This window comes from Homalodisca vitripennis, chromosome 6, assembly GCF_021130785.1.
Source record: "Homalodisca vitripennis isolate AUS2020 chromosome 6, UT_GWSS_2.1, whole genome shotgun sequence".
NCBI lineage: Eukaryota > Metazoa > Arthropoda > Insecta > Hemiptera > Cicadellidae > Homalodisca > Homalodisca vitripennis.
Window position 1 is genome coordinate 98289655 of NC_060212.1, and position 12516 is coordinate 98302170.

Genomic DNA, 12516 nt, shown 5'->3' on the forward strand with positions numbered 1-12516 from the left:
ATGTCATTGACGTTTTGAAAGTTATTTAAAAAGTTCCAAGATTCATTTTTTAAAAGTTTGTTCAGATGGCAAATGTTTTGAAAATTACAAACTCGTGAAATTTTGAATTTTGAGTTTGTAGTTTGCATCCATGAACCACTATCTCCTGCGCAAAATGGTCAGAGACCGCCGTATTCAAAACAGAGATTGTGGTGTCAGAAATGTTGGTAATGACGTTGTCGATGGCAGTACTCGACGTCGCGGTCACTCGTGTCGGTGTATTCACGGACCAATTTAAGTTAAAAGATCTTAGAACATCGCGAAGCCGCTGGGTAAGGGGGTTGGTGTGGTCCATTACATTGATATTAAGATCACCAACTAATACGAAATTCATTGAATTTTGAGAAAGACGATTTAAGAGATGCTCAAACTTTTCAAAAAAAGAATGTTCACAGCCATTTGGAGACCTGTAAAGTCCAATAACCGTTAATTTACCAAAAGAGTTTGACGAGACTTTGATACCTACGGCCTCAAAATCCAAGTCCAAACTGTTGTCAATTTTAAAAGATTCGATTTTTGACGATTTTTTCACAAAAATCGCCACACCACCACCCCCTTTAAAATGATTTCGACAAAAATAGTTTGCCAATTCGAAATTTTGAATTTTGAAGATATCGATTGATTCGGGCTTGAAACCATGCTCCGAGACAACCAGCACATCAGGTTTAAGCTCTTCACACAAAAGCGCCAATTCGTAAACCTTGTTAGTCGCAACTTGAGCGTTCTGGTGAATTACTTTAAGCTTGTGAATTGAAATTTTTGAATTTTGAATGTTGAGATTAGAAATATGAGCATTTTTTGATGTTGGATCCGAGGTCCTCCCTAGGTTGGTTCCGCACTGGTCAGCACTGTCAAGTTTTTTGAGACAGGAGAGCGTCCATCGAGACCATCACTAGGTAGTCCTCTCACGGTATCCGCGTATGAGAGGCGCTGGAGATTTGGAGATGGCTGTAGGGTCCCAGTCGAATCTCCAACAACCTCAGTAGGCACTGGCTCGAGCGGAGAAGATGCGATGGCCGCCGGAGCGCTCTCGAGGGACGTTGACGGCGTCTCTGGACTCGAAGAAGCGAGAGCTCTGACAATCATCCCAGCCAGCATCCGTTTCCCCCGCATGGAGAGATGTTGACCGTGTCTCGTGAAATACCTTCGGCCGACTTAATCAAATTTCAATAAGCGGACGTTGTGCCGGGCAGCCAGTTCCTCCACGAAGGCATTCACGAGCACGGTCTCCACGTGTACGGGGTGGTCCAGGTCCAGGTCGTGTCGATGCGGCAGAGTGGCGAGGAGAAGCTCGGTGCCGGCCGGTCTGGCCACGATGTAGTTCTCCAGGTGGCGGTAAATGTTACGCTGCTCTAGATAGGGAACTAGATAGGTTCCCGAACAGAGTTTCCTGCACAGCTGGTCTACATGTGGCTTCCAAGATAGATTGAAGTCAATTACAATGCAAGGTACTTTGTATTAGTTTCGAGGTCAGTACCAGTTATTCCTGTATCTACATAAGCCTTTGGTTTTAAAGACTACTTGGACAGTTTTTTTCTTTGCTAAAAACCAAGTGATTAGGAACACAGTATTTTTTAGTAGCAGTAAAGGCTCGTCTGTGTTAAAGCTTATAGCCCAGTCAATCTAGGTAAAAAATCATGCAAACCCGGAAATGCGAGGTATAAAGCTGAATTTTGGCACAGATGTTCTTTATGATATCCTTGACCATATACTAAAAGTCCCCTACCGTCCCCTGTATGCTTCTTCCGGTATAACGAAAATAGGGGGGAGGGGGGCGAATATTACTTAAACGCTTACTGCTTTAGAACGGTAAGATATACAGAAATATAAAAAACTGATTTAGATTCAGTAAAATGTGGCCATTAATAAAGGTCATGTGATAAAATGTGATAACTGTAACCGTTAAGCATTAATAATTAATTTATTTATTGTTTTACTTTCTTTTTAGCTAGAATTGTGTTATAATGCTATATTCTAGTGTTATTTCTTGATGTAACAAAGTTGTAAAAGCTCTATTACATGTTAATAAAGTATACACAACTTATAGACAATCGTGAGTGTTTACTTAATAGCGAAGCCGGACGCCCGCCGCGCCGCGCCGGCACGGTGCGATGACAGCGGTCGCGGTGCGGCAGAGGCACAGTCATCGCTGACAGGATTCAACGTGAACGGCGTGTCGCGCATGCGTTCTTGAACATGTTTACAACTGCACTGTAGTTGAGGCGGAGTGCCCGTTCTGTTTACACCCAGTGCGTGCGTTTTGTTAATATTGAAATCTTCAATCCCACATATGATAACAGGGCATGCTTATGCTAGAGCTCTACGGGCTCACTTTTTGACACAGTTGGCGCTGGGAGTTATTCTGCTTGAGATGGTGGACAACGTACCAGAGGAGGACTTGCTTGTACTTAAAAAACTCCACACTGACTTCCTCACAAATGAGACTAAAATTGATGATGTTAGTGCTTCAAAATCACTGCAAAGACTAGAAACAGCGTTAAACCAAACATGTGATGCAGAAGAAACTCGTAGTCGCACAGGAAAGTTGTGGGTGCTATATTTTAGATTAGTTGCGCTAATGCGCCTTTACATAAGATTGGAACGTACTGGTGACTTCACGCTTCATGTATCTTGCATCAAAGCAATGCTTCCGTACTTCCATTCCTCAGGTCACCTCCAGTATGCAAAATATGCACACCACTATGTCCAGGAAATGGAAGATTTACCACAGGTTCTAAGTAAAGACGAGCTCGAGAGATTCATTTCTTTAGGTTTCTTTACAGTTCGTAGGACAGAAAGGTTCTGGGGTGGAAACTGGACAGATATGGTGATTGAGCAGGAGCTCATGCGTTCTTTGAAAGTGTCAGGTAAACTTATCCATGGAAGAGGCGTCACTGACAGTAACTTAGCGAGATTTGTCCTAGCGCGTCCAGCCTGTTCTGTTGTCACGATTGCGTTTGAAAAATTGTGTCACATAAACTCTGGAACTACAGAACAACATGTTGAGCTACGCGATGCTCGGCAATCAAGAGATGATAAAGATTTGGACAAACTACTTTGTTGGCTAAAGTCACATTCGCCTTTCAGTGTTGACATAAATGGAGGTTTAATTTCTTTGTCGACTGGAACAGTTGCTGATGCTAAAATAAACCCGGAGACCGCCACAGAAACAGGTCTTCTTGCAATGACTCAAATGACTGGCCAAACGTTTGGTGATGTAAAACTTAAAAGAAAAAGTAAAGTTACTCCTCTTGCTGCTATTTATGCCACTATCAAAGTAAGAGGTCACGATGTTATAGAAGTGAATCCGAATCAACTGTTTCTTAGAATATCGTGTATTTTAAAATCTCCATCTGACTATGAAGATTACATGGCCTTTGAATTGGCTCCGAGGCCACCTTCTCTCTTTAACGGAGCAGCAGCGATGAGAAAAACAGCTAAGTCAGCACTTTGTGATGTTATAGAAATGAGCACACCTACCCTTCATAGTTGGCCTCAAGACTGTGTTTATGTATTGGACGGAGGACATTTGCTTTATCATGCTGTTTGGCCTAAGCCTGCCACATATGAACAAATTATTTCAGGATATGTTGAATTTATTCGCATCCATTACGGTTCAAGTGTAACCGTAGTTTTTGACGGCTATGAGGGACCAGCGACCACAAAGAACCAAGAGCAAGATAGAAGAGCATGTCGAATTCAATCAAGAACAATACATTTCGACTTAAACATGACAGCATCAGTGACTCAGGCTGAATTTCTTGGTAACGCTGCAAATAAAAGCCGACTTATAAGTGAACTGAAATCACATTTTGATCGAACTGGCTTTTCAGTTGTACAAGCTGTAGCAGATGCTGACTTTTTGATTGCTTCAACAGCTCTTCAGCAGTGTTCTAAAGGTATGAAAACAGCTGTGGTTGGTACAGACACTGATCTTCTAGCACTTCTTGTGCATGGAGTTAAAAGTTCTGATACATTATTCTTCATCAAACCAGAAGGCAGTAAAGGTTCCTACAAAGTTTACCCAGTAGCTGAAATTAGTAGTAACTTAGGCAATATGAAAGACTGTATACTGTTTGCACACGCATTTTCTGGATGCGATACAACATCCGCCACGTTTAGAAAAGGGAAGAAAGTGCCATGGAAAGTGTTGGAAAAAAGTGCGGAACTTCAAAAAATGTCAAACATTTTCAAAGATCCAACTGCTGAGCCTGACATGTTAACATCATGTGGAGAACAATACTTTCTTGCGATATACGGAGATACAAAGTGCAAAACATTAAATGAACTAAGGTACTTTATGTTCAATAAACTGATAGCTAGACAGAAGATTACTTCAAGCTTTGATTTGTCTGTTTTACCACCCACTTCAGATGCCGCACGCTTACACACCTTGCGGGTTTACTATCAAGTGCAGAAATGGCTTGGGAAGGATCTGGATCCATGTTCATGGGATTGGCTTGAAAAAGACGGTGTTCTTGTACCACAATCTATGACTTTGCCACCGGCACCTGATAAACTCTTGAATTTCATTACATGTGATTGCAAGAAAGAGTGTGCCCGATCGTGTGATTGCATAAGGTCAGGATTAGCTTGTTCGGCAATGTGTGCTCATTGTCAAGGCAGAGACTGCAACAACACACTGCAGACAATTGATTTAGAGGAAGAGGACGTTGATAGTAACTAAAGGTCAGTTTTAAACAAGATAGTGGATACAACACACTGTTCAATACAATTGCTTTTTGACATAACGGTTGTAAATTTTAAAATCATTAAAATAAATTAAAATTGGGTATCATATTGAATATAGTTAACATGATTTGTACAAATATTATTTTAAATTAATAATATTTTATGATTGTACTTAAAAATGTAATTGTTAAACCATTAAATTTTACTGTATTCTGTACATTATTTATTTAATACCATGCTAATGTTATACTTTTTAGACCATTGACCACGTTCATTCTACATACTTCAACTGGAGTTTATTCATATACCAGTTTATTTCCCAACTGAAATATACATTTAAAGAAAGAAAATAAAGTGTAGTGTTGACGGAAAACCATTGATAAAATAAAAATATAGGAGAAAAAAACTTCAGTATTAAAACCTTAACAATAAAGAGTAAATCAACATTTTTTTGTTGGTTAACAATTTTTCATGCACTAACTAAAACTGATTAAAAGAAAATCATCATAATATTTTGTAGCTTATATTTTTCTGAATTAAACACAGTTGTTATTTTTCCTCCATCTGCTTTTGTTCTCGAGTAATGTGCGTTTAAGTAAGCCGCGCCCCCCTCCCCCCTTTATTTCGTTAAAACGGGGGACGCACACGGGGGACGGGCGGGGACTTTTAGGATGTGATTTGGTATACCATAATGGACATCTGTGCAAAAAATTAGCTTTATACCTCGCATTTCCGGGTAAAAACCTAGATTGACTGGGCTATTAAGCATTTCAGAAACTTAGATTTTAGTGTGTCAAGGCTAATAAACTTGTTAAAAATATGATTACCTGTTAATACTATAGTTCATCATTTATATTCCGTAGAGATTTTTTCCCATAATGAACTTTATTTTCTCTATATCAAGAGCTTTTTTTAAAGCTTCAAAGTGGTATGGACAACTAATCCATCCAATCAGATTATAGAAAATTGCAATATATCAAGAAATGAAATAACAAATCTCAAAGCAACAAATTTTGAATTAATTAATAATATTTGAAAATTTTCAAAACTAATTGTGTATAATTAATTAGTAGGTATTTAGAGATGGCACATGAATTCTACCTTTAATTTAATGTGCGTCAAAATATATATTTTAAGTATAACTCTGTGCGTATTAAGTTTCCCTAAAAGTATTACTAAATATTCTCCAAAACTAACCCTAATTATTGATCAGAAATAGTTTATTTATTAAAGTTCTGTTTTCACTAATGACTTAACAGTACATAGATATTTATTGAAATCCTCAGGGTATGTTATGATTCATATTATCATATATTATGAAGTTTCAACCTAGACAATAGACAATAATTCTTTATTTACATCATTCATTGAGAACAGTAAATGTGTCACCAAAACCACTACAAATATTCAAAAGTCTTTCTCCAGTTTTCAAATTCGTCCACTGTGTAGAAGGGGCGCTGTTGTAGCCATGCTATGATGTTTCTTCTCAACTTTTTCTCACAGTGAGCGTTTTTCACCTCTTCCGGCAGGATGTTGAGGAATTTTGCTCCCAAATATGTTGGTTGTTTTTCATAGAGTGTGAGATGATGGATCGGAAGTACTATGGCTCTTCTAGTGTTATAATTGTGTATATCAGTTCCTCTCTGCAGGTTTTGCTTTTTAGCATGTAAGGCAGTTTCTAGGATGAAAAGGCTCACTACAATCAACACCCTTAGTTCTTTAAAGACTGTGCAGCATGATTCTTTGTGTCCAAGGCCAGCTAGAATGCGAACTGCCTTTTTTTGCAGAACTAGGACCCTCTTTGTGGTTGTTCTAGAGGAATTACCCCACACCGCTATCCCATATCGGACATGTGCCTCAAACAGAGCAAAGTACGCCGCTTTTGTAGTGTCATCACTAGATATATGTCTCAGCCGTCGTAGCACATACAGAGCTGAGCTGAGTTTACAGCACAACTTGTCTAGGTGGTCAGACCAGGTAAGTTTATCATCTATCACTACTCCTAAGTATGTTATTTGTGACACTTCTTGTATCACATCTGGTAGTCCTGCAATTTCCTCTCTTTTCTTCCCAATGATAAGCTGTTGACTTTTTTTCTCATTCAGTACCAGGCTGTTAGCATGACAATATTAGTGTGCCATTCCCAAGGCAACAAAAGATTGTATTTCCAGATCAGTAGCCTTTTTGTTTTTTAGCAACAGTGCGGTATTGTCAGCATACATAATTGTATTGCTGTAGTCTTCGAGGTAGCGAGGAAGGTCACTTGTAAATATTATGTACAGGACAGGCCCCAGAACCAAGCCCTGCGGAACTCCTGATTTAATTATGGCTTGTTTAGATATAGTTTCCACAAAGACATCTGATTTGAGGCTTTTGATCTCTACCGCTTGGGATCTGTTAGTCAAGTAGCTTTCAAACCATTTACCTGCAGTACACCTTACTCCCATGTTCTTTAGTTTTATTTTTAGACTAACTAGCAATCAGAATTGTAGTTAACATGGATAGTAGTGTAACATGTATACAAGTGTAATTGTGTATTCCTTGAATTTTATTAAAATCACTCTGAACCGTATTTAGAGTAAAAGCTACTCTTTATATTTGGGTTTTCATCTGGTTTAGTCTTTATGCACTTAATGTAGTTAATAATTTCCTAATTTTAGGTTCAATTGCAATACTGTGAAGTGCTTACCAACAACTAGGTACAAAGGTATTTTAAAATTTACCCAAACTACAATTTAAATTTATTTCACATTTGAATGTTGAGTTGGATCTCTAAATTCACTCTATTCACTTTGTCATTATTTAGATTAGAGTTGACTAAATAACAGGTATATTGGAAACAGGTATGAATAAACAATGAAAGTCGTAACGAATGCTTTATATGGTTTCATAGAATGGTGAAACAAGAAGATGGAAGTTTATTTAAACTAATGGTTACTGTAAAGATAATAATGTTGAATAAAACAAAACTTATTTTTATTACAAATACTACACTAGAATTAGTTTTGTACCTGAAAGGGAAGTAACATAATATACACAGTAGAATTTTCAGCTAAATAAATTTTCTGATTGACATAATTATATGAGGCTTCGATAATTAGTAACAATAATACTTGTACAGTTGATAATTCAACAACGTTTTACATGGTCAGCTTACAGACTGATTGTTGATATGAATGGGCAGTATGCTATATTGAGCTATCTTCAGTTGTATTATTGCACTCTTGATATAAACCAAATTCAGAAATCTCAATATGCATGCTATAGTTGATATGTAAAGACAACCTAAAAATCCAAGTTTTCAGATATTTAAGGGAAAAGTAAAAAATAATTACTTTTATTAGAAAACATGCACAGGCCAATCTAATTTGCACTGTCATGTATTTTAATGTTCTATAATTTTTGTTGAGGTTAATATTTTTATTATTGCAGATTTTATAACAAAATATTGCATCTAATAAAAAAATGTACCTTTTCAAAAATGAGCGTCAGTTGATTTTAGTAATAAAGTTGACCATCTTTTCATTTTGGATTTTTAGTATGGTTCAGCAAAGCTTTCCAAACAGAAAACAACTAACATACATTCTACAGGTTGATTAATTTTGCATTGTATAATATCCCAAACTAGTGAAGAAAACCGGATATTTCTGAACATTTACCATTCAAAAAATCAGTAACAGTACATTTCAAGGTCTGTAATCTGATACCTTCTTTAGGTGGATAACTAACCTAATACATAGCTACAATCTAGGTTAAAGTAAACAAACCATACCAGCGTATGAGCGTTGTGACATGGATAAGTCAGGAACTACAACAACCATCTTTGTGTTGACTTCATTCAAGCACACTATCTCTAAAACATGCACTAAATAAAATCAAAACATTAATTATTAAAACTGAACTAAAAAATACGGATTACAATAGAACTGCACTGAATGAGCAACCACAAAGAACTGTGCAGTTGCTTTGGTATATTAACATATACTACATAAAACAAACTTAATAGATTAAATTCATACCGTCTTTTAAAAGTGGTTTACTCAATGTTGGAAAACAAAGCAAAAACTACAAAAAAACATATATTTTCAATTTGTTTAAAGATATTCACACATACATTACATATTTAATTATGTTACAGAATTTCATTATGCATAAGATATTTACAAAACTTGTGGCAAAATTGGATTACATCAGGATGAAGATCTAATGCGACATCTTTAAGGAATGTATTAACAGAAGGATGATTCACATCAAGATAGTATTGACTATCTTTTTTGATAAAAGTGAGCTTAGTTTCATCAGCTTCTTCTGCAAGTAAACTTTCATAGAGAGTGTGCTGAGGAAAATATGCTTTCAAGATGTCATTCAATTTGTGGTGGAATCCTTCTGGCAGCTAAAAAATAAGCAATGAAATAATTAAAAATGTGTATGGTGGATAACCTTGTGTTGAATGGATACAACACAGTATATTGTCTATTTATTGCAATATAACTAATTAAAAATGTTGTAGTGAATTAAATACTAATGAATTGAAAGAAAGAAAATAAAATTAAAATTAGTACCTGAGAGAAACTGATGGAAATTCTCTCCAATTCAGAAGTGGAAATATGTTCAATTTCTGTTAAAGAACTTGGAGAAACTTTCAAATCTTGATCACATTGTTCAGTTCGGTAGACATTATGAACCTCTCCTAAAATTTCTCTTTCCAAATCTAAAACCTCGGCAACGTTCATTTTGAAATAAACATCAATAGGATTGCAACTACTGTTAAAATTATGAGTGTTTCCAAAGTTCACTACAATCCTAGAAGTGTAGTTGGTTTTCAAGTGATAGTAGTTGTTTGTTGCTGTTGCAACATTCAGTCCAAAATCAATGCATATCTGTTAAAAAAAGTTAATAAGTGCCATTAGTAAATAGTAAATACAATATTAAACATTGAAGAATATCTAATGATTATTAAACTATCTTTTAATGTCCTTTTAAAAGCTGCCTAGATTGAAAAGCCATTCTAAGACTAAAAAGACATTTCAATAAAAGCAGTATGTGTTACATTGAAATATTTAAATCTAACTTGATTTATTGTTTTACCACTGTGTTACATTTTCCTTTTTTTTTGTAAGCATGAATTTTTGGTGCATATTTATTTATTACTGTATAATTTGTTATTATATATTGTAATTAATAAATTAAAAGTGTTTACTGAGTGAAAAACTTAAAATTTACCTATTTTGAATCAGAGATAAATATTTATTTTACTAAGGGTAAGTATTTCACCATTAGTTATTTTGATTTTTACATATAATAGTACGGAAAAATAAAAATTAACAAAATTAACATCATAGCCAGATTATTTATATGACAGTGAGTGCCAATATAATTTTTGTAATAATAGTCACTGGTAACAAAAGAATTACAGTAGTTTTTGTTGTAATATCAAAATACTTAATACAAAATTAATGATAATGGTAAAATAAACTCATATTAAGTGAAGTATGAGGAATCTTGATAACATTCAGAGAAGGTAAATGAAGTAATAGTTTTGAAATGAATAGAAAAGAATTCTTATATTACCTTAGGTCCAAGGTACGACTGGTTAGGGGTGTAAACAGCAGAAAATCCACAAGTTCCTATGATAGGAAGTTTTAGTAAATGCTTTTCCAGAAAGTAACCAACAGAGAGCATATCACCTAAACCACTGAAAAAAGAGAACACTGAAGGAATCAATATATAAGCCTGAAAAAGTATGGGACTTCTACATCAGCATGTGATTTGCTAGATATAAATAATTACTAAAACAATTTTTTGCATTATTCTTACTTCGTGAAGCACTAAGTGAATTGGCCCGTTGGCATAGCTAATATGTTTAATGAAGATTTCTCAGTTTCAATCATGTTAAAAAATTTAGACTCTCTGAGAAATTCCACTATCTCAATTTGCTTAAGAATAAATAATTATAAACAAGAGTATGTAATTTTTATAAATTTGTATTCAAATCCTTCTCAACACACAGAAGATAAGCAACTCCACTCCATATTGTCCTCCATTCTTAATATACATTTTATTAGTGTTTGTGCATGAGTTCAAGTTTGATCAAGTTTGCAACTGTTGATGACACTCATTTGTTGGCAATATAATTGAAAATTTCTAAAAAATCTGGAATTTCCTAAATTTTTTTGCTTTGGTATTTGAGTATTAAAACCATGTTGTCATCAAAATAACAATCTGTTAGCTAGTACACATGGAAAATTTTCATCTGCATTTGCTACACAAAAAAACAGAAAGGACTTGTGGTTGTCTACGGAACAAAACTGCGGTATTCTAAAGAAGTATTCATCAAACCATTTCTGAGCATAAGAGAAAAACAATCTCTGACATGATTCAAAAACATTTTGATCTAAAAAAATGTAAGAGTTTTTAGGGCAATCAAAGTAATGTAATTTTTGCTCAACTGACAAAATAAAAAACATGAATGTTACAAAAATAAAGCTATAACAATAAAGAAGTCATGCAATTGCTAGATTTATCTATCATTCCTTGTTCCTGCTAGGGTATGAAATGCTAGGGGAGGTTGTTGCTTTGTGGTTTATTTTGCACTGACCACAATTCTTGTGTGTCAGAGTAGAAATACCCACCAAATCTTAAAATCTTATGCTGGACCAATGTTCCACTCTCATTCTTACTTACTTATTTTACCATTTGTAAAATAAAAATATTTTAAAAGGCAAATACTGGGGATGAATTATTTAGTAATTAAAAGTAATAACTAATAACAACTTTTATGAGAGGGATATAAAAATTACCTATCCCATTTAATAATTTAAAGTAATAACTAATAACAACTTTTATGAGAGGGATATACAAATTACCTGTCCCATTTAGTAATTAAAAGTATTAACTAATAACAACTTGTATTATTGACACAGAAGGATATGAAAATTACCTGACTTTGAGAAACACATGAAGTCATACATACGAGTGCTTCAATAATAATGTTCATCCAGTCTTAATGAAAATACGTTTTGTTTTAATGTAGAATACTTTGCTTACATGGTGTCAAATCCAAATAAGGTTTACTTATGCCAATTGCTTTCAAATCCTGGTATATTTATACCTAAAGCATGAAAATAATAATATTCAAGAACAACTTTGCAAGAGATTGCTTCTCTTCTAAGAAAACGTGTTTGTTTCCATTACAAATTACACATGACACAGTTTCAGGCTGTTTTAGATCTGTACATTCTAAGTTTTCATGCTTAACGTCTTTCTTTTATAATTATGTGGTATTTTTATCAAAAGAAAAGAGCAAGCACCACTCCTCTTATTAAAAAATGTAAAATGATATTAGATGCTACATGAAAAGACAATAATAATAAATAAACAAAGTAATAATTCACAGTCTATAATATTGGTAAATGAATATACTTACTTAAGAATATCTGAGCTATATAATTCTCTCACTGACTGTTTAAGAACACCACTTCCATCTTTTTCACATCCAAATGATTCAGTTTTAAAAGAGTATACGCCTCCTCGTATTTCAGTTAATTTTTCCTAAACAACGTAAAAATTAGAAAGTTAATAAATTGTTGAAATATCTGGACAAATGTCATTGAGACATTTAATTATTGTATAACTTACACTGCTTTCAGATTGATCAATTATTGGTGAAAGTGTTTTGCACGATTCACATGACTCAGAAAGAGCATCATACGTGTCGTCGTAAGTTATTGTGAATGTAGTGTATTTAGTGTGAGAAGTACTAAGTTGGTAGGTATCCATAGTGAT

At 34.6% G+C, this 12516-nt stretch overlaps 1 protein-coding gene across 1 annotated transcript; it reads right to left on the reverse strand.

Annotated features, from left to right (window-relative positions):
- Window positions 1-8507: 8507 nt before the first annotated feature.
- On the reverse strand, window positions 8508-12460 carry LOC124364618. The gene is made up of 5 exons (XM_046820230.1): window positions 12370-12460; window positions 12158-12282; window positions 10303-10426; window positions 9294-9611; window positions 8508-9124 (listed from the first exon to the last, which is right to left on the reverse strand). The coding sequence occupies exons 3-5, from the start codon at window positions 10411-10413 to the stop codon at window positions 8864-8866; spliced, it is 690 nt and encodes a 229-aa protein (XP_046676186.1). The 5' UTR covers window positions 10414-10426; window positions 12158-12282; window positions 12370-12460; the 3' UTR covers window positions 8508-8863.
- Between the last annotated feature and the right edge of the window lie 56 nt (window positions 12461-12516).